At 44.0% G+C, this 23946-nt stretch overlaps 1 protein-coding gene across 10 annotated transcripts in view; it reads left to right on the top strand.

Annotated features, from left to right (window-relative positions):
• The window catches only part of FBRSL1 (fibrosin like 1), a 592776-nt gene that overhangs the window by 349715 nt on the left and 219115 nt on the right, over positions 1-23946 (top strand). For 8 of the 10 annotated variants that reach the window (XM_032229091.1, XM_032229085.1, XM_032229094.1 and 5 more), the window contains exon 5: positions 16955-16984. The exons of the other annotated variants lie outside the window; for them this stretch is intronic. In XM_032229091.1, coding sequence (XP_032084982.1) covers positions 16955-16984 — 30 coding nt within the window. The remainder of the gene's footprint in view (positions 1-16954; positions 16985-23946) is intronic. 10 annotated transcript variants of the gene reach the window in all.

Raw genomic sequence — 23946 nt, 5'->3', positions numbered from 1 at the left:
GATAGATAGATAGATAGATAGATAGATAGATAGATAGATATAGATATAGATATAGATATAGATATAGATATAGATATAGATATACACATACATAAACACACACACACAATTATTCGCTAACCTGCCTTTACTCGGATATGAACTTATATTGGCTCCCAATAGATGTTCAGGTGGAATTCAAGTTTCCTGGTTATTGCCTTTAAAGCTTTAGATACCATAGAACTGAGCTATTTGCAGGACTGCCTGCTCCCCTCAACTTCTGCCTGCCCCATGCCTTCCCATATGACATGCCGCTTGCTCCAGATCTCTGCTGACTGATGTCTAATGGATGTTGTTGCAAATTCTCTACCCAATACTTATATTAATACAGAACAGATAAATGAAAACCAGTATGATAAAATCCAGGCTAACTATAGTTAGCACAAAGAATAATGAAAAAAGTCATTAATTTGGAGAAGTCACGTTATAATTGATATGCATCTGTAGGATAATAAAAATGAATGAAGCATGGAGTAGACTAAGGAAATATCTATCCACATTATGGGCACTAATGCAGTGTCAGTGACTCAACAATGAATCCAAAGGGGAAAAAAATACTAACAGTAATTCAGTCGGGAAGACACAGGTTAAATACTGTAAGTTCATATGCGAATAAAGACAGGTGAGCAAATACTTTTGGCAATATAGTGTGTGTGTCTGTGTGTGTGTGGGTGTGTGTGTGTGTATACATACATACACACACATACACAGACACATATATTCATTCACACACATATGCATGCATGCATATGCCTGGCTGTCCTTATGAAGGTCACGTTGCTAAGAAAACAGGCATGATTTGTGGGATAGTTCGTGTGTGTGTGTGTGTGTGTGTGTGTGTGTGTGTACACCCCCACATGCTTTACAAAGCCTTACAAAGGTCAAGATGCTAAGGAAGCAGCCATGATTTGTGGGATAATGTACATACATATACATACACACAAACACACACGGACACACATATACACTATATATGTGTATATACACACACATATACACGGGGGACGCAGTGGCTCAGTGGCTAAGACGCTGAGCTCATTGATCAGAAAGTTCCGCGGTTGAAATCCCTAGCGCCGCGTAACGGAGTGAGCGCCTGTTACTTGTCCCAGCTTCTGCCAATCTAGCAGTTCAAAAGCACATAAAATGCAAGTAGAAAGCAAAAGAGGAGCGAATGAGGAGGGGGATTTTGCAGGAAACAATTCATTCCTTTGGTCGTTTCAAGAGTGGAAAGTTCTGTTTGTGACTATAAGAGATTCTGTGCCAAGTGTTGTCTTGCCCTGCATTTGGACACTAGTTATCTGGCAGCTCTCCAAGCGAGATAAGGTTCGTGTTGATAAATGTTCCTAGGGAGGACTGTTTGCCAAGCCTTGCTGACTGTGAATGGAAGGAATTCACCGTCATGTAAATAAAAGGGTTTTGCCAGGACCAAGACTCTGCTTCATGCTTTCTAAGAAAGCCTGGGTCAGAACACCTGACACTACCCTTTGTAAAAATAGGGGGACCTTCTTGTCCATGATTTGCACCCTATTTAGTCATTTAACTTGGTTCTTGAGTTCAGTAGCCAGTACGTCAGTGACCTTTCCCAACCCACCTCCCTATTCCAGTGAATCTTGTCAGTCAGAGCTCTCTACTCTCTGTCGCTTATTACTAAATTGAAAGTGGTGTTTTACTGCGGCCGTAAAAGGCTGCCCGAAGTACATTTTTTCATACAACTCCACGAACTTTGTCATTGAAAATGCGATAGCCTTGAATTGGAGAGCACGGCGGAAGGGCTATATAATTTGATTACCTGTATTAATCAGCTGGAGTACAACGTATAAAACCAGTAATGCATAATTCTGACTGAAGCCAGATAACCCTCCTGTGAATCTCCAGAAGATTTATTCTCCATCATATCATTCATTGGACGTGAAAGTATCTTAATTGCCATTGGTAGGGTTGTTTGCGTGCGTTTCCCTCCCCCCCTCCCTCCCTCACTTGGGTGGAGAAATGCAGCCACAGTTGTGGGAAGAGTTTATTCTTTCAAAATCTCTTGTCTAGGAAAAATGGATGTTCTTGCTGTGATAGGGCCAAAGTCTTGTTCTTTTAAGGGTTACATCCAGAGGTGGAATTCAGCCAGTTCAAACCGGTTCACCCTAACTGGTAGTGGAAATCGCGGATGGACCTGCCCACCCGTCCCACTTCTACGCCATCCTATTTAGGCACGTTTTCAAGCCATGTGCATGAGTGCAAGCCACACGTACAATCAAAGCGCCTGCACGGAAAGCCAAGCGCATGCGTGGATGGGGTGGATGGGTCAATGTGTGTGCTCAAATTTGCAAAACTGTAGGGAAAATATGTGAATACCATCCCTGGTGACATCATCATCATCATCATCATTGTATTTGATACAGTGATGATATTTGAGAGGTTGCCACAAAGAAGATGAGGTCAACCTATTCTCCAAAGCATCTGAGGGCAGGACAAGAAGCAATGGGTGGAAACTAATCAAGGAGAGAAGCAATCTGGAATTAAGGAGAAATTTCCTAACAGTGAGGACAACTAACCAGTGGAACAGCTTGCCACCAGAGGTTGTGGATGCTCCAACACTGGAGGTTTTTAAGAAGAGATTGGACAATCGTTTATCTGGAACGATATAGGATTTCCTGCCTAAGTGGGGGGTTGGACTATAAGACCTTGAAGGTCCCTTCTAACTGTATCATCATCAACATTGTGATGCTGCTGCAGAAAATTATTCCCACAAAATAAAATGAAATAAAATATATTTCCAAATATATAAAACTAGCTAGATACCTGTTGTGGCCCAGCAGGATCCGTTTGAGCTGCTGATGCACTCGGATAACAAAGAACCATATGAGTCTGCCCTGGACGATGTGGAGGACCCTGTGCAGGGTTCAGACTCAGAGCAGGGACCGGCCACCAGGAGGCACCTGAGGCATGGAGCAGTGGGGAGGATCAAAGGCAGTTTGTCCTTGATGCTAGATTGAGAAGGGCTGAGAAACAGAAGCAGCAACTCCGTAGGCAGACTCCCAGAAAATGATTAAGCACAGGTGGTTGTTGATTGGCCCCTCCCAAGAGAGATTATAGGTGAGGCGTTGGGAGGGGACATTTGTAGGAAACAACTGTTCGAATTAGTAGTTAAGAAAATCTATCTGTGTATTCTAGCCGTGTCTGTTCGTTTGGACCATCTGCGTTGCTTCGTTTGAACTATCTGGGTTGCTGCAGAGCTACTCTATTGAACATGACTTGCCTGGGCCCTCAGCCAAAGGATTCGTTATCTCAGTAATTGAACAGTGGCAAACAGCCAAGCCTGTGTTCTGGTTTATTCACAGGCCGGGGAGTCAGAAGAGATACCCATGCTTTGCAATGAAACTATGTAATCGGGCTATGCAGGAGAAATCCTGTTCAATCCCTTGGTTCAGTGGTGGCCGGTGATTGAAACCCATAAGGGAAATATTGCTCTCTCCGCCTTGAGTCCGGAAGCAGTTCCATAGGTGGAAGGCATAGACATTTTGGTGAGGTACCGACATTTAGTACTATAAGGAGCCCCAGACAGTTCCTGATTGAAGGAATGGAACGTCTACCAGTTTGAACTGAGATAACGGAATGTGAGGCAACTGGCAATCGGAACAGAGTTCTTTTCAGGTGGGAAGGGGGAGTAGAATATCTAACTCCTTAGCATCAGAGCATGTTAATATAAGGCAGCTGGCAGCTGGAACAGAGTTCTTTTCAGGTGGGGAGGGGAAGTAGAACTCCTTAGCAGAGCGTGTTAATTACTGTATAAGAAATACTAATGATCTGATGGTCATTTCGAAAAATCCTTTCTTAGCGAGCACCTAGAAGTCAAGAGGAGCATGCATGCCAAATTTCAAGTTTGTAGGCTTTATGTTTCTGGAGATTTCGTGATGAGTGAGTGATACTTGCCTTTTATATATATATAGATATGTCTTCATGTTACCGACTGATTGATACAATTTCTGGAAGGGGCAGCGATGGGATTGGGACTCTCAGTGAGAAGGAATTGCAAAAAAGCTTCAAAAGAAATTTCAGTTCATTTTTGCTATGGCTGGGTTGTTTTTTTTTCTTGATCAGTTCCCAGGATCCCTGCAATGGGGAAAAAACAGCAAAAGTGCATGTTTTCTATTGAATAATACATGCTGGTGAAGTCCCCAAACAGAGCTGTTTGATTGGCAGGGATTGCTGAGAAATATTTATATGTACTCCACACGGAGTAGGAATAGATTTGTGTTTGTTTGTTTGTTTGTTTGTTTATTCAGTTTCAATACCGCCCATCTCAATCAGTGACTGAGGGCGGCTTGCAATTCAATACAAATACATATTCATTTGTTCTTATCTATCTATTTCTATTTGTCTATCTATCATCTTCTATTTTTCCTTCCATCCATCTACTTGTCTCTTTATCTAGCTATCCAGCTATCTATCTATCTATCTATCTATCTATCTATCTATCTATCTTTCTTTCTTTCTTTCTTTCTTTCTTTCTTTCTTTCTTTCTAGCAATTATCATTCATCCATCTATTTGCCATATTTCTGTCTGTCTGTCTGTCTTTCATCCATCCGTTTATCCATTAATCTGCTTGTCTGTCAATATCTATCCATCCATCCATCCACCCATCCTTTTGTCTGTCACAGTATATTTCTGCCTGACTGTCTAGCTAGTTATCATCTATCATCCGTCCATCCATCCATCCATTTGTCTGTCTCTGTCTATCTGTCTCTGTCTGTCTGTCTATCCATCCATCCATCCATCGATCGATCGATCGATCGATCCATCTATATCTATCCATCCATTTCTTTCTATTTCTGTCTATCTATCTATCCATCTATATCTATCTATCTATCTATCTATCTATCTATCTATCTATCTATCTATCTATCTATCTATCATCTATCATCTATCTATCTATCTGTCTCCATCCATCCATTTCTTTCTATATATCTGTCTCTGTCTGTCTGTCTGTCTCTCTATCCATCCATCTATATCTATATATCCATCTATATCCATCAATCCATCCATTTTTTTCTATCTATCTGTCTCTGTCTCCATCCAACCAACCAACCAACCAACCAACCAACCAACCAACCAACCAACCATGACTACCTCTATAAATCATAACTGCATAAGCCCTAACTGTTCCAGAGTTTCTGCAGAAGCTTCATGGCCAGAGGAAGCTTGACCCTTGGCCTCTCCCAATCCTTCGCCCAGCTCTTCAGTGTAAGGGGAGAGTTTCACACGTACACACACAGCCGTGTTTCTCTCAGGACAGATCCCCGGTGTTACATATTCAGAGAATTCCATTATTTGTTTATGTATTTATTTGGTGAGTTTTATATGGCCCAATGACGACATTTGCTGATCCAAGGGAACACTTTGATTCCGGCATCCTTCCTTTCCCTTTCCTCCCTTGCTCCTATCTTCTTGTAGCACACATAGACACCTGTGTATGTGTGTGTGTCCCACCTTTTCTCATATTTCCGCCTGAATTCTTTTGCGACAGAAGCAAACGAAAATTACGGCAAGGTTTTTAAGGTCTGCTTCTCGCTTGTCATGTCGTGAACTTCTTCCGAGCAGGGAAAATGGCATCGCGTCTCCCAGAAAGCACCAGACATCTTGACTGTTGTCTTGTTAACAGCTTGTCAGAAAACCTGCATTTCAGCCTGGCTAAGTTTGTATCTCGCGCACGCACGCACACACACACACACACACACATTTCAACAGAGAGAGAGAGAGACAGAGACAGACACACACACACACACACACACACACACACAGAGAGAGAGAGAGAGAGAGAGAGAGAGAGAGAGAGAGAGAGAGAGAGAGAGATGCCCACAATTGCTTGCATCTTACCCAATGAGGCAAAAAAAAAAAAAAAGAACCAAGGACCACCTTGCTGGAAATTATGATTTTTACAAGTTCTGACATTTTCCTAAAGGGTTGCGTTGCTCACACTGTTATTTCCTCCACCCAGCTCACTTGGGGTAATACTCTGCATTTGCAGCAATGGAAGATCAGAGCAGCATTTTGATTCCTTGCCTTTCAACATGTTATTTGAATTATTTAAGGTGTTTTGATGTCGGCCGGGGGAATTTATAACAAAGTCCTCCCCAGCTTTTATCTCGCAGCGGCAAGCACAACAGAAAAAAGGTGAAGTGGGCCTCCCTCCCTGCCTCCCTTTCCTTCTCCCCTGTTGCAAGCCTATCCGCCTATCCCACCCACCACCTCTCTTCTTCTCCTTCCCCCCTTCCCACTTTGCTTTTAATAGATCCTAGGTTTAACGTGTCCAGGGACTTCCTTTTATGTTCTACAGCTTGCCATGACTTCTAGCATTGCTGATTAATTTACAAAGATTAAGGAAAAGAGAGGCAGCCACGGTGGTGGGGACACACACACACACATACACAAGGGTGGTTGTGTGTGCGCTTGTGCATTTGGGGGGGGGGGGGGGAAATGCAGCTGGTCCTTTAGGAATTGACCTTGATCTGAAAAGAGACTTTTTTAATTTAAAAAAAATAGTGTTTGAAAATGGGAAGAAAAAAGGAGAAGGGGAGAGGAAAACCAGCTCCTCAACACCCACAGAGATAGGGGGAAGGGGAGATAAGCAGGGGAGGGGGAGCGAGAGAAAGTGTGTGTGTGTGTGTGTGTGTCTGTTTCTGTGTCTGTGTGTGTGTGTGAGAGAGAGAGAGATGGAGAGAAAGAGAGAGACTGAAAGCAGGAAAAAGAGACAGATTGAGAGGAAGAGAGACTAAGAAAAAGCGATTTAGAGTTAGAAAAGGAAACATAGAGAAAGATTGAAAGAGAGAAAGGGGGGAAAGAGAGAGAGAGAGAGATAGAAAAATAGAAAAAGTGTGTTTGAGAGAGAGAAAGTGATTGAGAGAAAGAGAGAGATTGAAAAGGAAAAAGACAGATTGAGAGGAAGAGAGACTAAGAAAAAGAGATTTAGAGTTAGAAAAGGAAACGGAAAGAGATTGAAAGAGAGGGGGAAAAGAGAGAGAAATAGAGAAATAGAAAAAATGTGTTTGAGAGACAGAGAGAGAGAGAGTGATTGAAAGAAAGAGAGAGGTTCAAAGCAGGAAAAAGAAACAGATTAAGAGGAAGAGAGACTAAGAAAAGAAATTTTGAGTTAAAAAAAGAAACATAGAGAAAGAGATTGAAAGAGAGAAAGAGGGGGAAGAGAGAGAAATAGAAAAATAGAAAAAGTGTGAGAGAGACAGAAAGTGATTGAGAGAAAGAGAGAGATTGAAAGCAGGAGAAAGAAACAGATTGAGAGAAAGAGAGACAGAAAAAGATATTGAGAGTGAGAAAAAGAAACAGAAAGATTGAGAGAGAACAAGAGAGAGAGAGAGAGAGAGAGAGAGATTTGGAGGGAGGGAGAGGGGGGAGATATGGTCAGGTGCTGTCCAAGGTGCTGGACTTTAACAAAAGGTGACTCCAGGCGGCTTACAATCACTCAGTAAAAACACCCCTATAAAACATTAAAACAATAGAGACATTAAATTATTATTTTTTTAAAAAACAGAGATTGACAGAAAAGCAGTGAAATATGGCCAAGGTCTGATCTGATCCATCAGTCACCTCCAGAATGACACACTCCCATTGGGGGTCTCAGGCCAGTTGACAGAGCCATGCCTTCTGCCATCCAAGACGCTAGTCCTCAACACCCTGTATTCCTTCAACAACTGTATTTGTTGTCAAATTTATACAACCCCCTCCTCCTCCACCCTCCTGCCCCCCCAAAAATCTGGCTGTGACTTTGGGTGGCTTACGCTACAAATGTTGATATAAAAACAATGACCGATATAAAAGCCATTCAGACCCCCCCCCCAAGTTAAAGAAGGCTTACATGAATGGGGGAGGGTTTTGGGGGTGGGGTGGGGGGTCTTCTCTGTCCTAGAAAAAGTGACAGATCAGAGCCCTGAGCAGAGTCAAAGAGCTGGTCACATCGGGGTGCAAAACCTCATCTATAGGACCCTGCCTAAAGCAGCATCCAGGAAACAAATTGGGGAGGGGGACCAAAACCTAGAGGCATTATTTACCCTCTGAATTAAGCCAGGATGCCTGTGTGTGTGTGTGTGTGTGTGTGTGTGTGTAAGACCCCTCCTCTGTCATGCCCTTAACAGCTGCAGCTGTGCAGCAGGGGGGGGAATAGAAGGGTGGGGGTCTCTGCCTTTCTACGCGTGGGTTGCGCTGACATATGCTGCCGAGTGAAAAATGGACAGGGGAGGGGGTTGTGCTAAAGGAAGGAAATTTCTGCCCTGGGGGCTCAATCTGTTTCTTGCAGCTCTCCACTCCCCCCCCCCCCCCTTCTGTCCCTTCCTCTCTCCCTCCTTTCCATCAGGAGCCGGAGTGGAGTCTAGCTATGGGGAGGCCCCAGGTTTAATTTCATCAACCTGTCAAAGAGCTACTGAAGCCAGGGATCTCTCTCTTGCCTGGGGCGAGTTCAGGTCAACATTACATTTCCCTCCTTCACTTCCTCTCTTTTTCCCTCTCCTCCTCTCTCCCACCCACCCTCCCCTCAAACATAATAATAATAATAATAATAATAATAATAATAATAATAATAATAACAACAACAACACCACCACCACCTCCGAGGAGCTTTACCTTGTCATGGTGGAGGGGCTTGCGTGCTCTTATGATCCTAAGGGATATGCTGAACAGGTACAACCATATCAGACAGGTCTTAGGTGAAGGGCCAGACAAAAGTTTCTCCACAACCCATTCAAATATGGTGAATACGAAAAAAATGAAATTTATGCCGGCTGAATCGTTGCCCGAATTAACAAGTTTTCTGTTGGATGCTATGGTTCCTGGGCATTCTGCACAAAATGAGCCTACTTGGAACAGCTTATATCCTCCGACGTTACCTTAACAGTTCCTAGGTCCTTGGTTAGGACTCGAGCTGTTGAGCTACCAACCAGCCCCAAAGGCTGTGAATCCCACCAAAGATTAACCACATATAATAATAATAATAACAACAACAACAACAACAATAGTTATTAGAAGGTTTTAGAGAATGAGAAAGTCAAGATCCTGTGGGACTTCAGAATTCAGACTGACAGGCACTTGGCCCACAACACACCCGACATAACAATAGTTGAAAAGAAAAAAGTATGGTTCATTGACATTGCAATACCTGGAGATGCACCAATTGAAGATAAACAGCAAGAAAAAATCACAAAGTACCGGGACTTGCAAATTGAAGTTGAGCGACTGTGGAAAAAGAAATCGTGTGTTGTCCAGATTGTAATTGGAGCCCTTGGAGCAATACCTAAAGGGCTACATCGCTATTTGGAAATTCTAAATTTACCTGACTTGAACATTCTGACTCTACAAAAAACCGCCCTACTTGGAACAGCTTATATCCTCCCAACGTTACCTGAACAGTTCCTAGGTTCTTGGTTAGGACTCGAACTGTTGAGCTACCAACCAGCCCCAAAGGCTGTGAATCTCATTAAAGATTACATAATAATAATAGTAATAATAATAATAATAATAATAATAATAATAATAATTAATTCCAGTGGTAATTGGCACACTGGGTGCTATTCCAAAAGCACTGGAATTACATTTAAAACAGTTAAAAGTTGACAAAATCATCATCAGTCAAATGCAAAACGCCGCACTGCTTGGATCTGCACGCATATTACGAAAATACGTTACGACGTCCTAGGCCCCTGGGTGGGGCCCGACTAGTAACCAATGCCAAATCCGGTGAAACAACTGGCCGCTGTGATACAATTGTATAATAATAATAATAATGTGATCAATGTGATCACATACTCAGCTGCTGTAAAAAATTTGCACAGACTGATTATAAATTGCGGCACAATTCAGTAGCACAAATGATCCATTGGAAATTATAATATTAAAACAGCAACAAACTGGTGGGAACATCAGCCGGAAAAAGTCACTGAAAATCAGATGGTCAAGATCTTGTGGGATTTCCGTATACAAACGGACAAAATACTGGCGCATAATAAACCAGTCATCACACTGGTTGAGAAAAATAAGGTCACAATCATAGACATTGCAATGCCAGGTGATAGCAGGGTCGCTGAGAAGAAACATGAAAAAATCGCAAAATACCAGGACTTAAAAATCGAAATTCAACGACTATGGCACAAACCAGCAGTGGTAATTCCAGTGGTAATTGGCACACTGGGTGCTATTCCAAAAGCACTGGAATTACATGTAAAATAGTTAAAAATTGACAAAATCACCATCAGTCAAATGCAAAAAGCCGCACTGCTTGGATCTGCACGCATATTACGAAAATACGTTACGACGTCCTAGGCCCCTGGGTGGGGCCCGACTAGTAACCAATGCCAAATCCGGAGAAACAACTGGCCGCTGTGATGCAATTGTATAATAATAATAATAATAATAATAACAACAACAACAACAACAATAATAATAATAATAATAATATCATCTCTTGGCTTGTGTTTTTCTCTCCCTGAGCTGCAGCAGCAAGCAGCTCAACCTTCCTTGCCAGCAGGGGAAAAAAAACGACTGGAGGGACCTTAAGCCATGGCCAAATTGCAGCCATCAATCAGGGCTCCCCTCCGAGGAAGCTTGGCAAGAGGAAGCTTGGCAATCGTGTGTCGTGGGTGGTTTTTCTTTTTTTCTCTTTATTTGGCAGTTTGGGAAGGATGCGTGATGTGTGGAAGCTGCCCCGGGTCCCATAGTCTCCTTTGTCCCCTGTCTGTTTAGCTCATGATTCTGCTTGCTGCTTCCTCTCCCCCATCACCTCAAACCTCTGCAGATACAGTCCTGGTACGGCCTGACTCACTGGTATCAAGCAGCAGGTTGGACTAGATGACCCCCCCAAGGTTCTTTACAACTCTGTTGGAACTCTTCTTCATCTTAGCAATAGCACTTAGCACTTAGACTTATATACCGCTTTACAGTGCTTCCCAAGCCTCTCTAAGCGGTTTAAAGAGTCAACCTCTTGCCCCCAACAATCTGGGTCATCATTTTACCCACCTCGGAAGGACTGAAGGCTCAGTCAACCTTGAGCCAGTTAGGATTGAACTGCTGGCACTGGATAGAGGTAGCCTGCAATACTGCATTCTAACCATTGTGGGAAGGAAGGAAGGAAGGAAGGAAGGAAGGAAGGAAGGAAGGAAGGAAGGAAGGAAGGAAGGAAGGAAGGAAGGAAGGAAGGAAGGAAGGTCGGTCGAGTCAACCTTGAGCCTGGTGACAATCGAACTGCTGGCACTGGGTAGAGTTAGCCTGCAATACTGCATTCTAATCATTGTGGGAAGGAAGGAAGGAAGGAAGGAAGGAAGGAAGGAAGGAAGGAAGGAAGGAAGGATCAATCTTGAGCCTGGTGAGAATTGAACTGCTGGCATTGGGTAGAGTTAGCCTACAATACTGCATTCTAACCATTGTGGGAAGGAAGGAAGGAAGCGTTCAATCTTGAGCCTGGTGAGATTTGAACTGTTGAACTGCAGGCAGCCAGCAGGCAGCAGAAGTCAGCCTGCAGTACTGCACTCTAACCACTGAGGCTCCTGGAGGTCTTGGTCCCCAGAATGTGCCAGGAAGAGGCCTCAAGGAAAGGATGCTTCATGTCAGCTCAACTATGCCGAGGCTTCTCTGTCGCTGTGTTCGGTCTCCGGGTGAGCCATCTAGTTCAGCAGAGAACATTTTCCGCTTAGTGGCATGGCTTGATGTACAGCTTGGAGCCGCTAATAGCTCTTTTTTGTCCCTGGGTGGCAGGAAATGACGGATGCCCGCTGTCCCCTCCACTGGGCTCTCCTGCTAAAGGATAATGGGCCAGGTGGCGCAGGTGGACAGAGGCCTCCATGGGGGGTTTGTAGGTGAATAAATGAGAGCGCTGCCTCTCTGTGCCTTGGTTTCTTTGTGCAGGTTTGGGTTTTTGGCAGGGCTTCCTGGTTCTCCTCCCATCTGATAATGAAAGGCTGGGTTTGGGCGTTTCCCGTAAATCAGGCGCAGGTGATCTGGTTTTCATTTTTGCAGCTAGAGACCCTTTCCATGGGCATCTCCCAAACAGCCCCTCTTTGATAGAGATGGGCGGTTAAGAAATATAAAATTCAAAGAAAGAAAGAAACTCCTTAATTCACACACCCAGTTGTTGCTCCTTCCTTCCCTCCTTCCCTTTCCTTCCTTCCTTCCTTCCTTTCCTTCCCTCCCTCCCTCAGTTCCTTCCTCTCCTGTTCCCTTCCTCCTTCCTTCCTATTCTTCTTTCTCTTCCTTCTCTCCCTCCCTCCCTCCCTTTCCTTTCTTCCTTCCTCCCTTCCTCTCTCCGTTCTTCCTTCCTGCTTCTATCTCTCTCTCCCTTCCTTCCTCTTTCTTTCTTTCCTTCCTTCCCTCCCTCCCTCAGTTCCTTCCTTTCCTCCCTATCTTCCTCCTTCCTTCCTGCTTTTCTTTCCCTTCTTTCTCTCCCTCCTTTTCTTCCTTTCCTTCCTTCCTTCCATTCTTTCCTTCCTTTCTTCCTTCTTTCTTTCCTGCCTTCCTCCTCGGTTTACTTTTTTTGTTTTTCTCTTCCCTTCCCTTCTCTTTTTTTTTCCTTCTTAAATTCCCCTTTTGCTGAATGGAGGATTACACTTGTCATTACTTTTAGAGGAGAGTGAAAAAAAAAACAAACCCAGGCCAATTAAGATCTTTAGAAACATTTTTGGCAGAATTAAGCGGCAATTGGCACCGTTCTACCATAATCCCTTTACAAGCCCTTATGAACAAAATACAATGGACTGTTTGCAGATTTCCTTATAAACAGGGGGAGCTTTAACAGCCTGGAGGAAAATGCAGGTAATTGAGGCCTTTATCTGTCAGAGCTGTCTGTCCTTGACATTCTTCAACTTTTCTTGAGCTGTGTATTTTGACAACAGGGCTTTTGTCCCATTGTGGTTAAAAGACAGAAAGGAACTCTACCCCCTCCCTCCCTCCTTCACCTGTTAAATTCCTTGGGGGGGGGGAGTGTACATCTTTAATCAAAAAGCAGCTATTTAGTGTTTTCTTTTTTTTAAAAAAAGCTTAGATAACATTAGGAAAACAACTAAAGCTAGAAGACCTGAAACGGGTTGGGTCTCCCATTTTAAAATCTGCATTTAAACATTCAATACCACGCAAGCAGAGAATAAGAAATTAGGAGTGGCCTTCCCAGAATTCAGCATCCTGAGAAAATAAACAAATGCAAGAATTATCAACCTTGCCTTAAAATCTGGCCTGCAAAGAGCGGAGGGGAAACTATTTAATTGAGAAAGAGGTGAAACGTACGAAAAATGGCTGCAAGAATTGGGTATGTCTTGTCTTATAGGACTGTAAGTCTTATAGTCTTAGAAGGACACGGTGGCTAAGACGCTGAGGTTATTGATCAGAAAAGTCGGTAGCTCGGCGGTTCGAATCCCTAACACTATGTAACAGAGTGAGCTCCCTTTCCTTGTCTCAGCTTCTGCCAACCTAGCAGTTCGAAAGCACATTAAAAAATGCAAGTAGAAAAATAGGTACCACCTTTGGTGGGAAGGTAACAGCGTTCCATGCACCTTCTGAGTTGAGTCATGCCGGCCAAATGACCATGGAGATGTCTTCGGACAGCACTGGCTCTTCGGCTTTGAAATGGAGATAAGCACTGGCCCCTAGAGTTGGGAACAACTAGCACATACTTGAGATGGGAACCTTTACCTTTAGTCTTACGAAAAGAAGTCCTAGGGAAGACATATAGCAGTCTTCCAATGTTTGAGAGGCTCCTGCAAAGATTAGGGGCGGTCAAAATATTTTCCAAAGCACCAATAGGCAAAACGAAAAACAAGGGATGGAAATTAACCAAGGAGAGAAGCAACCTAAAACTAAGGAGAAGTTTGTAAATAGTACCCTGGTTCCCCCCAAAATAAGACCTCCCCAGATAATAAGCCCAATCAGGCTTTTGAGTGCATGTGCTACAATAAGACCTCCCCTAAAATATGTAAATGTATGTGCAGCCAGTCCCCACCACTTCCTGGGGGAAGGGGGGGAACATGCCCCATGCACCCCACATGCACCTGCCATCCATGCGGAACGGTTTCACGGAGTCCGTTCCCGCAAACCCTAGTCCCTGCGCCCCTTCTCTTAGTGGCGGATGCCAAAAGAGCGGCTGGCCAAGAGACGCTAGAGCTGGCAAGAGTGTGTCAGAAACAGAGACAGAACTTCTGGCCCTCTCTGGATCTGCTGATCTGCAGGCCGAGGTTAAGGGGGCCTCCTGCACCTCAAAAATAATAAGGCCTCCCCGAAAATAAGGCCAAGTGTTTATTTCAGGGGTCAAAAGAAAATAAGACCCTGTCTTGTTTTCGGGAAAACACCGTATACCCTGACAATACACTGTGTTCAAAAATGCTTATGAATAAAACTTTACAAAAAGAAAGGAGGGAGGGGGAGAGAGAGAGAGAGAGAGAGAGAGAGAGAGAGAGAAAGAAAGAAAGAAAGAAAGAAAGAAAGAAAGAAAGAAAGAAAGAAAGAAAAACTTAGATGCCAGTGACGGTCTCTTTCCATTCTCCTATGGAGTCAGTCCCCAAATTTTATTTCTATCCTGGTTTCCCACCCACCCTAAGCCTAATTCACAACATGGGTGTTATTCCGTTGTCAGAACGTGTCTCCCAATGATTCCAGAACCCATTCGACTTGATGCAGCGATAACTGCTCACTCGGTCCCCCTAGGAAATTGATTGGCCTTTGGATCAGTTTTGATGGGAACCAGACTGTGCAATTGCTCTCCAAGGAGATTGTAAAAAGAAACCTGGTAGTTCAGGATTTCTCTCCAGGGTTGGGTCTTTTGACAATGCTACGTGAAAGGGTGTATTTATTCCTATCCTTTGGCTAAAACCATCCAGCTGGAGAGATGGCTCTTGTTGATCAAGCGAGCGAGCACATTTGCATTCGAGGGGGAAACTTTCGAGTTTAATGGAGAAAACCCCCCTGCTGTTCGGAGGTCATTTTCTTTGCCCGGATAGCAATCCAAATAGCACTATTTTTTTTTTACGTGGTGAGGTGGTAATGCTTCTCCCGTCTCCAGCGACTCAGCTCGGTGCATCCTGAAGCATCCCAACCTGTGATTATCCTGCCATATGTGCGGCTGAAAACATGGGCAGTTCATTTGCCAAGCTAGTAAGTGTGTTCGGTGTAAAAACGACTCGAAGGCCTTCCTTGCTTTATGGGTGTTGGGGGGGGGGGGATTGAACACAGAGGTTCAGCTGGATAAGGGCCAATTGCTGTTGGTGTGGCCTGTCACCCACCAGCTCCTCCAGCAGCTGAATCAGAGAAGGAGGAGAAGACCTGGGAGTCAGGGTCAGAATCAGGGCAATCTGGGAGCTCCGAGGGGGAAGAGGGAATGGACCTGGCAGATAGAGGGTGGGGGGGAGAGGGAGAGACAGAAAGAGAGGGGGGGGGAAGGTCGGAGCTTGGGCCGTCCATCAGTCCTCAGATGGAGAGTCAACAGCTGGGTCTGGTGCCTGAGGTGCAGTTGCACAGAAGGCAGAGGAGAGGAGGGTAGTGGAAATCTATGGGCTGGTCCTTGGGACAAGGGAGCCACCGCTGCTACAGAACCTACAGAACCCTAGCTCTGGGGATAAAAGGCAGGGGGTGGAGATCAATAGATGTGGCAAACAACTATTCATCTCCCTACCGGACAGACTTGTTAGCCGGCGGTGAGAGAGAAATGTTTTTACTAGGGCTGCCGGCACTCCTACTAAAGGAATCTTTGAACTAACAAAATGTCAGGAAACTGACACCTGGGTTAAAAGAAACATCAGGAGTTGTAGAAGGGAGATCAAAGATCTTCCATGCTGATCATTTTTGGCCCACAGGATTCAATAGAGTCAGTGAAATCATCCGAAAGCTGAAATTTAGCAGTGCTGAAACTAAAACATTCTCTGGTTGGCTCATGAGATGGAAAAGAGCCTGAGAGATGAAGATAGTAGTGTGTGTGTGTGTGTGTGTGTGTGTGTGCGCACGCACCTACGTATGTACATACGTGCTAGCTGGATACCCATGCTTCACTACGAAACTATGTGATTGAGCTTGATAAATCGACAGTTACAGCTTGTAAATTAATGAATAGTTATGATCGACCTCTCCTTTCCCTGTCTCTCCCTCAGGCTTGCCCTACAGAAGCCTCTCTCCTATCCCCCTTCTCTCCCTCATGCTTGCCCCACAGAGGCCTCTCCTATCTTATCCCCTTCTCTCCCTCAGTCCAAGTCCTTTGCCTCAGAGCATTTTTTCAGGTGGGGGGGAATAGAATGTCTAAACTCCCAGCCCCCAGGCTGGATGAGTCACGCACTGGCTATGCCCATACTCAAGTGGCAGTTGGAACAGAATTATTTTCAGGGGGGAGGGGGAGTAGAATGTCTAAACTCCCAGCCCCTAGGCTGGATGAATCATGCACTGGCCACGCCCATGCCCAAGTGGCAGTTGGAACAGAATTCTTTTCATGGGGGAGGGGGAATAGAATGTCTAAACTCCCAGCTCGCAGTCCAGATGAGTCACGCGCTGGCCACGCCCACACCCAAGTGGCATTTGGAATAGAATTCTTTTCAGGTGGGGAGGGACAGTAGAACATCTAACACCTTAGAATCAGAGTATGTTAATAATAATATAAGAAACACTAATGATCTGATGGTCATTTCAAAAAATCCTTTCTTAGCGAGCACCTAGAAGCCAAGAGGAACATGCATGCCAAATTTCAAGGTTGTAGGCTTTACAGTTCTGGAAATTTTGTGATGATGCGTGAGTGGTATTTCACTTTTATATAGATAGATATATCTTTGACACAAGGATTTTCTAGAAGAGAGGAAAAGTAGAGGATTTAATGGGGAATTACACCTGGGTGCACGTGATTTTCCCCCCCTACCAATTATAACTGAAACTTTCTTTTCCTTTCTCTTTTTTTTCAATTTACAGTGTGACAGCGAGAGCGATATTGACGATAAGGTAAGACCCCTTCTCTTTACTTACAGTAATAATTTTAACATCCTCTGTCATCGTCCCCAAAAAGTAGAAATGAACCAAACGATGATCCTTTGTTTTCCCTGTCCTACTGTTGGGTTTTAAAAATATTAATTGCTGGAACCCTACTGGGCTTTCGAACGCTACTTAAGTTGTCTTTTGTTTTGAGCTTCCTTATCCCCCTTTAAATAAAACCTGCTTGTTGCTAACAAGAATCAATTCCTGGATGAATGAGCTCTGATTGGAAATGAATTCAGGGCCACGCCGGTGCCTCTGTCGTCTTCCTTTTGGAGCAAGGCTTTCTACTGTAATGACTCGCAAAGCAATATTTTATTTATAAGGGCTTTAAACGTGTCAGTTTTTGTAATGGAGTAAGCAGATGGACAACCAGGAACCTGCGTTTGCCGATGATGCTGTTAACTTGTCAGGTTATGTCTTGGCTCTGTGCGCAACAAATCTATCAGTTCATTATTATTTTTTAACTTTGGGGAGTTTGACAGCTGTTTTAACCATCGTGAGAGGAGAGTCAGAGGTTTTAGAGGGCAAGAAGGCAAAAAGGATGTAGGTATAAATTTGTGTTTTAATCCAGCAATTGTTCTGACCGAGGCTTCCCAAGAGCCTGAAGCAAACTCCTGGTTCCTGACAAAAACCCTTTTTATTAATTGACTGTGAATTCTGCTCATTCACATCCAGCAAAGTCTTTTGAGGGAGGATTTATAGTCACAGACCTCATCTGGCTTGGAGAGTTGCCAGGCCGAGATCTGCAAAATCCAGCAAGGAGTCTCAGAGAGTCACGAACCAATGAAGCGAACTAATGGTCTCCTGCAAACTCCACTCCCCTTTTGCTCCTCTTTTATTCCCTTTGGGAGGGACCATTCATCATCCATCTGTGGCCTTACTCCCAAGTCGACCCCGTTCTTTAGCTGTTCCCTTTGTCTGGCAACTCTGTGCATGCGCACACTGGGAAGAGGCTCCAGCTGTTCTTCTGCCTCACTGATGTCTGACTCTGAAGGCAGCTGATAATTGGCATAGGGCTCTATCCCCCTCTCTGCCCCTGATCCACAGCCCTCATCAGAGTCTTCCCCAAACTCCAGGACTGGCCCATGTTCCTCCCCAACCTCCTCACTGTCTGAATCTGCTGCCTGCTCCACTGACTGCTGGTGAGCCACAACAGCAATCTCCACTAACTTTCTGTCGATTCCAGGCAATTCTCAATTTACAACAATTCGAAATTACAATGATGATGAAAAAAGAGACCGGTGACCGTTTTTCACTCTTATAACCATTGCAGCATCCCTCTGGTCACATGATCAAAGTTCAGTCGTCTGGCAACTCATATTTATGACCATTGCTGTGTCCCAACCTTGCGAACTTTTGGGGAGCAGTGGGGGAAGCCAGATACACTTAACAACCACGTTGCTAGCTTAATAACTGCTGCGATTCACTTAACAACCATGGCCAGAAAGTTCATATAATGGGGCAAAGGTCACTTAGCAACCGCCTTGTTTAGCAATGGAAATTTTGGTCTCGGTTGTGGTCATAAGTCGAGGACTGCCTGGAATACCTAGAATAAACTCCAGTGGGACAACTTGAGAAACAGATCCTCGTTTAACAGCGATTAAAAATAATTTTTGTAGCCATCACTAGCTTAACACCAGGGCTGCATCCACACCTCTGCTGTCTCTTACCGTACTTGATAAGGTTGGCTGTACCTGTTTCATAAAACTGTGTTTTTGCAAGATACTTTCGTGGGATTATGTTATACAGTTCCTTTATTTTGTAACAGGTTCGACGTTCACTTTTTTATTTAAAAAAGCCAGGCACACGTGATGTAATACATCTTTGGCCTCGATGGCAGTCTTGCCAATATTTAATGTAGATAAATGTTCATTTTTAGTAGGCTGGGCTGTTTGCTTCTGGTCGAAATGTGAATTGCCAGCTTGGGATCCGTACCCAAGTTGTAAAATACCCAGGAATTTCTTTTGAATTCCATCTTCTATCCTTCAGCAGGTTAAGTGCATTCCAGAGAAATTGGGCCTGGCTTTTTTTTTTAAGGGTTTGAATTCATTGCTTATAGCATGCAAGTCCTGGGGGCGGGTTGGAGGGGTTACTGTCCTCCAGACCTGTAGGAGAGCTGGCAGCAGATTCGGACAGTGAGGAGGTTGGGGAGGAAGATGGGCCAGTCCTGGAGTCTGGGGAAGGCTCCGATGAGGGCTCTGTGTCAGAGGCAGAGAGGAGGCCAGAGCCATATGCCAGTTATCAGCTGTCTTTGGAGTCAGACATCAGTGGGGCAGAAGAACAGCTGGAGCCTCTTCCGAGTGTGCACATGCGCAGAGTTGCCAGAGAAAGGGAAGAGCTAAAGAACAGGGGTCGACTTGGGAGTAAGGCCGCAGATGGATGGTGAATGGCCCCTCCCAGAGGAAATAAAAGAGGAGCAAAAGGGGAGTGGACTTTGCAGGAGACAATTAGTTACTTCCTGCATTCTTGCCAAGTATTGCAGCGTCTGAAAGCTATCGCTTCTGGCCACTCTCCAAGCCTGATAAAGGTTGGTAATTGTGAGCTATCATGAAAGAATGTGGGAGAGGAAAGACTTTGCTGGAGAGGAATTCACTGTAGATTAAGTAAAAAAGGTTTATCAGGACAAGGACTTGGCTTCGTGCTGCTGGGGAAGCCTAGGTCAGAATAGAGCCAGGGGTGGAGTAAAAGGAAGGATCAGCCTACAATCCCTACATAGTCACAAGAGAACTAAGTCCAGCCCTTCTCGGGTGCAGTTGGCCCTTATCTATCTCTCTTGTATTAGTTGAGAAGATTCCTGTGCACAGGCTATAAGCAATAAATCAGTTTAATGGAACCTTCAAGGATGGACCTGTTCTTTCACACCTGACAAGATCTTCCAAATCATGATCTGATACTAACAACTAAAGAGGTCCTCATTGGTGGTCCTTTGCTATTTTTGGGATTTGGAAGTCTTCTCTATTATCTTTAAGACCCCCTGATTTGCTGCTGCTTTTAACATGCTGACGGTGCTGTGTCCTTCCTTTCTTTATTCCGCATATTCTCTTTGGGTTGGTGGATACTTCACTGGCCTAGCTGCTCTCAAAAGCCACGGATTGAAAGCTGGGCTTAGAAACGCCTAAAACAAATAGACGGAAAGTATCCCCCCCCCCCAACTCAGTAAAAGCACAACAAGAACAAATATATACAGGAAGATCAGCCGGAGAGAAAGTTTAAATAAACAGAGTGATAAAAGCACCAACCAGCGCCAATCATCTGTTAAAAGCTTTGGAAAATGAGGCGACCTTAATCTGTCATCTCAAGGAAAAGCGTTTGAATGGCTTGCGTAGCTGGGATGTCCAGGAACACAAAATTTGTTGAGCCACCCAAGTTGCCGAAATCTGGCTTTTTGTGTGTTGTGTTGAGTAATATTGCTTTTGTCTGCCTTGTTTGAGAACCCATGGAAAGAGGCTAAGAAGGGAACGAGGTGGACCTCACTTCTTTTCCTCTTTAAACAGAATAGCAAGTTGGAAGGGACCTTGGAGGTCTTCTAGTCCAGTGTTTCTCAACCTTGGCCACTTGAAGATGTCTGGACTTCAACTCCCAGAATTCCCCAGCCAGCATTCGCTGGCTGGGGAATTCTGGGAGTTGAAGTCCAGTCATCTTCAAGTGGCCAAGGTTGAGAAACACTGTTCTAGTCCGTCCTCCTGCTCAACTAGGAAAACCTATACCATTTCAGATAAGTGACTGTCCAGTCCCTTATTAAAAACCTCCAGCGTTGAGGCATCCACAGCTTCTGGAGAGAAACTGTTCCACCCATTAACTGTCAGGAAACTTCTCTATATTTCTAGCTTGCTTCTCTCCTTGAGTACTTTCCATCCGTTGCTTCTTCTCCCAACAAGCTTCTCCAGTTCTGAAGAAGATGCTTGCAAAAGCATCTTTGGGGAGACTCAAGGCAACTTCCTCTGAAGCTAACAGCTAAGTCCTACGTTTGTGTGAAAACTAACTGAAGAAGCTTCTTGGATGAGAAGCGAAATGTCTTCAAGGAAAAACAAAGTTGCCTCTTGAAATAAAAAAAAGCACCTTTGGGACAACCATGACCTGGATGACTCAGAATCTCCATAGACATTTGCCTTGGGTTTGGCTGGTTTCTTAACTGTCTTAACTTTAAAGAAGGGAATTGAGTGTTGTATCGCTCCACTTCATATGGGTGATATTTGAGAGTTATGGTCTCAACCCATCAATGAAAAGCCGGAACTTTTGAGAATAGAATAAAATAGAATAGAGTAGAATAGAATGGAATAGAATAGAATGGAATAGAATAGAATAACAGAGTTGGAAGGGAGCTTGGAGGTCTTCTAGTCCAACCCCCTGCTTAGGTAGGAAACCATACACCACTTCAGACAAATGGATATCCAACCTCTTTTTGAAGCATTCACCATTTCTGGAGGCCAGTTCTTCCACTGATTAATTGTTCTCACTGTCAGGAAATTTCTCCTTAGTTCTAAGCTGCTTCTCTCCTTGATTAGTTTCCACCCATTGCTTCTTGTTCTACCCTCAGGTGCTTTGGAGAATAGTTTGACTCTATTGTGGCAGCCCCTGAGATATTGGAACACTGCTATCAAGTCTTCCCTAGTCCTTCTTTTTATTAAACTAGACATCCCCAGTTCCTGCAACCGTTCCTCATATGCTTTAGCCTCCAGTCCCCTAATCATCTTTGTTGCTCTTCTCTGCACTCTTTCTAGAGTCTCAACATCTTTTTTACATCGTGGCGACCAAAACTGGATGCCATATTCCAAGTGTGGCCTTCCCAAGGCCTTATAAAGTGGTATTAACCCTTCATGTGATCTTGATTCCCTCTGTTGATGCAGCCTAGATCTGCATGCTTCAGGATCCATCCCACCTGTCTTTCTTGACTCCTACAGGCCTAAATCCAGGGATCCCTTTGATTGAGTAGAAAGCCTATTTCTCAACAGGAATGTCTGTGCATTTATTTGTAGCAACGAAGACAGTTGTGTCCTGGTTATTGGCAGGTGGCCTCACAGTGTTGTGTCAGCTGGGCTTGCTCCCAGTTGTGAACTGCACACATGAAGGGCCTAGGGACTTCAAAAACATAGATTTGGAGATGAGTTGATATTTTGAAAGAAGACCAATTCAAACTTTGGGAGTGTGGATGTCTCAAGTAGCACATCACCAAGGCAACCTTTGTTTTGCTTTGCGAGTCCCCCTTCTTTTCCATAACCCAACATTTTTTTGGGTGGATGATCTCACAGCCTTTAGAACCCCACCATGGTTTGATAATGAATACATTTGGATTGTATTCCAGCCGCTGTACACTCTGGAATTCTAATTTCCCAGTTTTTCTTTGCTTTGAGAGAAAAGAGCAATGAAAGTTGGATTTGCTTTGGGAATATCTTAATATTCCCTTGAAACATATTGTTCCTTAGATCCACAGGAAATTTTCACATATTCTTCCCTATTTCTAGGAAGAAGAAAAAATGCATCCTCCAAATGTATTATCCCTTGTTGTTGTTAGTGGCGAAGTCATGTCTGACCCATTGTCCCCATGGACATTGGAGTACATTGAAGCTCACACCGACTGCTTCAGTGACTCCATCCAGCCCCCTCTTTCTCCATCGTCCCCTTCTTCTTTTGCCCTCCATCGTTCCCAGCATTAGGTGGCCAAAGTCTTTGAGTTTCCTCTTCAGGATCTGGCCTTCTAAAGAGCAGTGAGGGTGGTTCTCCTCTAGGACTGACCGGTTGGATATCCTTGCAGTCCAAGGGACTCACAAGAGTCTTCTCCAGCACCAGAATTCAAAGATCTATATATTACCTGTCATCTTTCTCTCAATCAATGTCTGTCTCTTTCTCTATATTATTATTATATGGTTAATCTTTGGTGAGATTCACAGCCTTTGGGGCAGGGTGGTAGCTCAACAGTTCGAGTCCTAAGGACCTAGGAACTGTTAAGGTAACGTCGGAGGATATGTTCCAAGTAGGGCAGTTTTTTGTAGAGTCAGAATGTTCAAGTCAGGTAAATTTAGAATTTCCAAATAGCAAGGTAGCTCTTTAGGTATTGCTCCAAGGGCTCCAGTTACAATCGGGACAACACACGATTTCTTTTTCCACAGTCGCTCAACTTCAATTTGCAAGTTCTGGTACTTTGTGATTTTTTCTGGCTGTTTATCTTCAATTAGTGCATCACCAGGTATTGCAATGTCAATGAACCATACTTTTTTCTTTTCAATTATTGTTATGTCAGATGTGTTGTAGGCCAAGTGCCTGTCAGTCTGGATTCTGAACTCCCACAAGATCTTGACTTTCTCATTCTCTAAAACCTTCTCAACCTGATGGTCCCAGTGGTTTTTACTGTACTCAAATCCAAACTTTTGGCACAATTTCCAGTAAATAATCTTAGCAACACGGTCATGGCATTGTAGGTAGTCAGTTTGTGAAATTTTGCTGCACCCACTGATCAAGAGGTCGAATGTCTCATCTTTCTCATTACAGAGGCAACATTTGCTGTTGGTGGTAACATGTTGAATTTTTGCCTTCATGCAATTTGTGGCTTGTTCTTGAGCTGCCAAAATAAAGCCTTCTGTTTCTTTTTTCAGTACTCCTGATCTTAACCAGTTCCAAGTTAGTTTTTGGTCAGCTTTGCCTTTAGTACTTTTCAAGTATTGGCCATACATAGATTCGCTTTTCCAATTTTCAGCTCGCTTCTCAATTACTTCTTTCTTATATTCAGCTTTTAAGTTAGTTGTCTTCAAAAGCCTCCTTTAGTTACTTCCTTAATCATTGGTTCTTCACTTTTCTGGATGTAATCATTCAAGCTGTGTTTTTCTTCTTCCACAGTCTGTTTTCATTGTAGGAGTCCTCAACCACCCTCTGCTCTTGGTAGATATAATCGGTCAACATCATTTTTAGGGTGCAAAGCATGATTCATTGTCATA

The sequence above is a fragment of the Thamnophis elegans genome, chromosome 13, assembly GCF_009769535.1.
Source record: "Thamnophis elegans isolate rThaEle1 chromosome 13, rThaEle1.pri, whole genome shotgun sequence".
In the NCBI taxonomy this organism is placed as follows: domain Eukaryota; kingdom Metazoa; phylum Chordata; class Lepidosauria; order Squamata; family Colubridae; genus Thamnophis; species Thamnophis elegans.
This window is presented reverse-complemented; position numbering and strand designations above follow the sequence as displayed.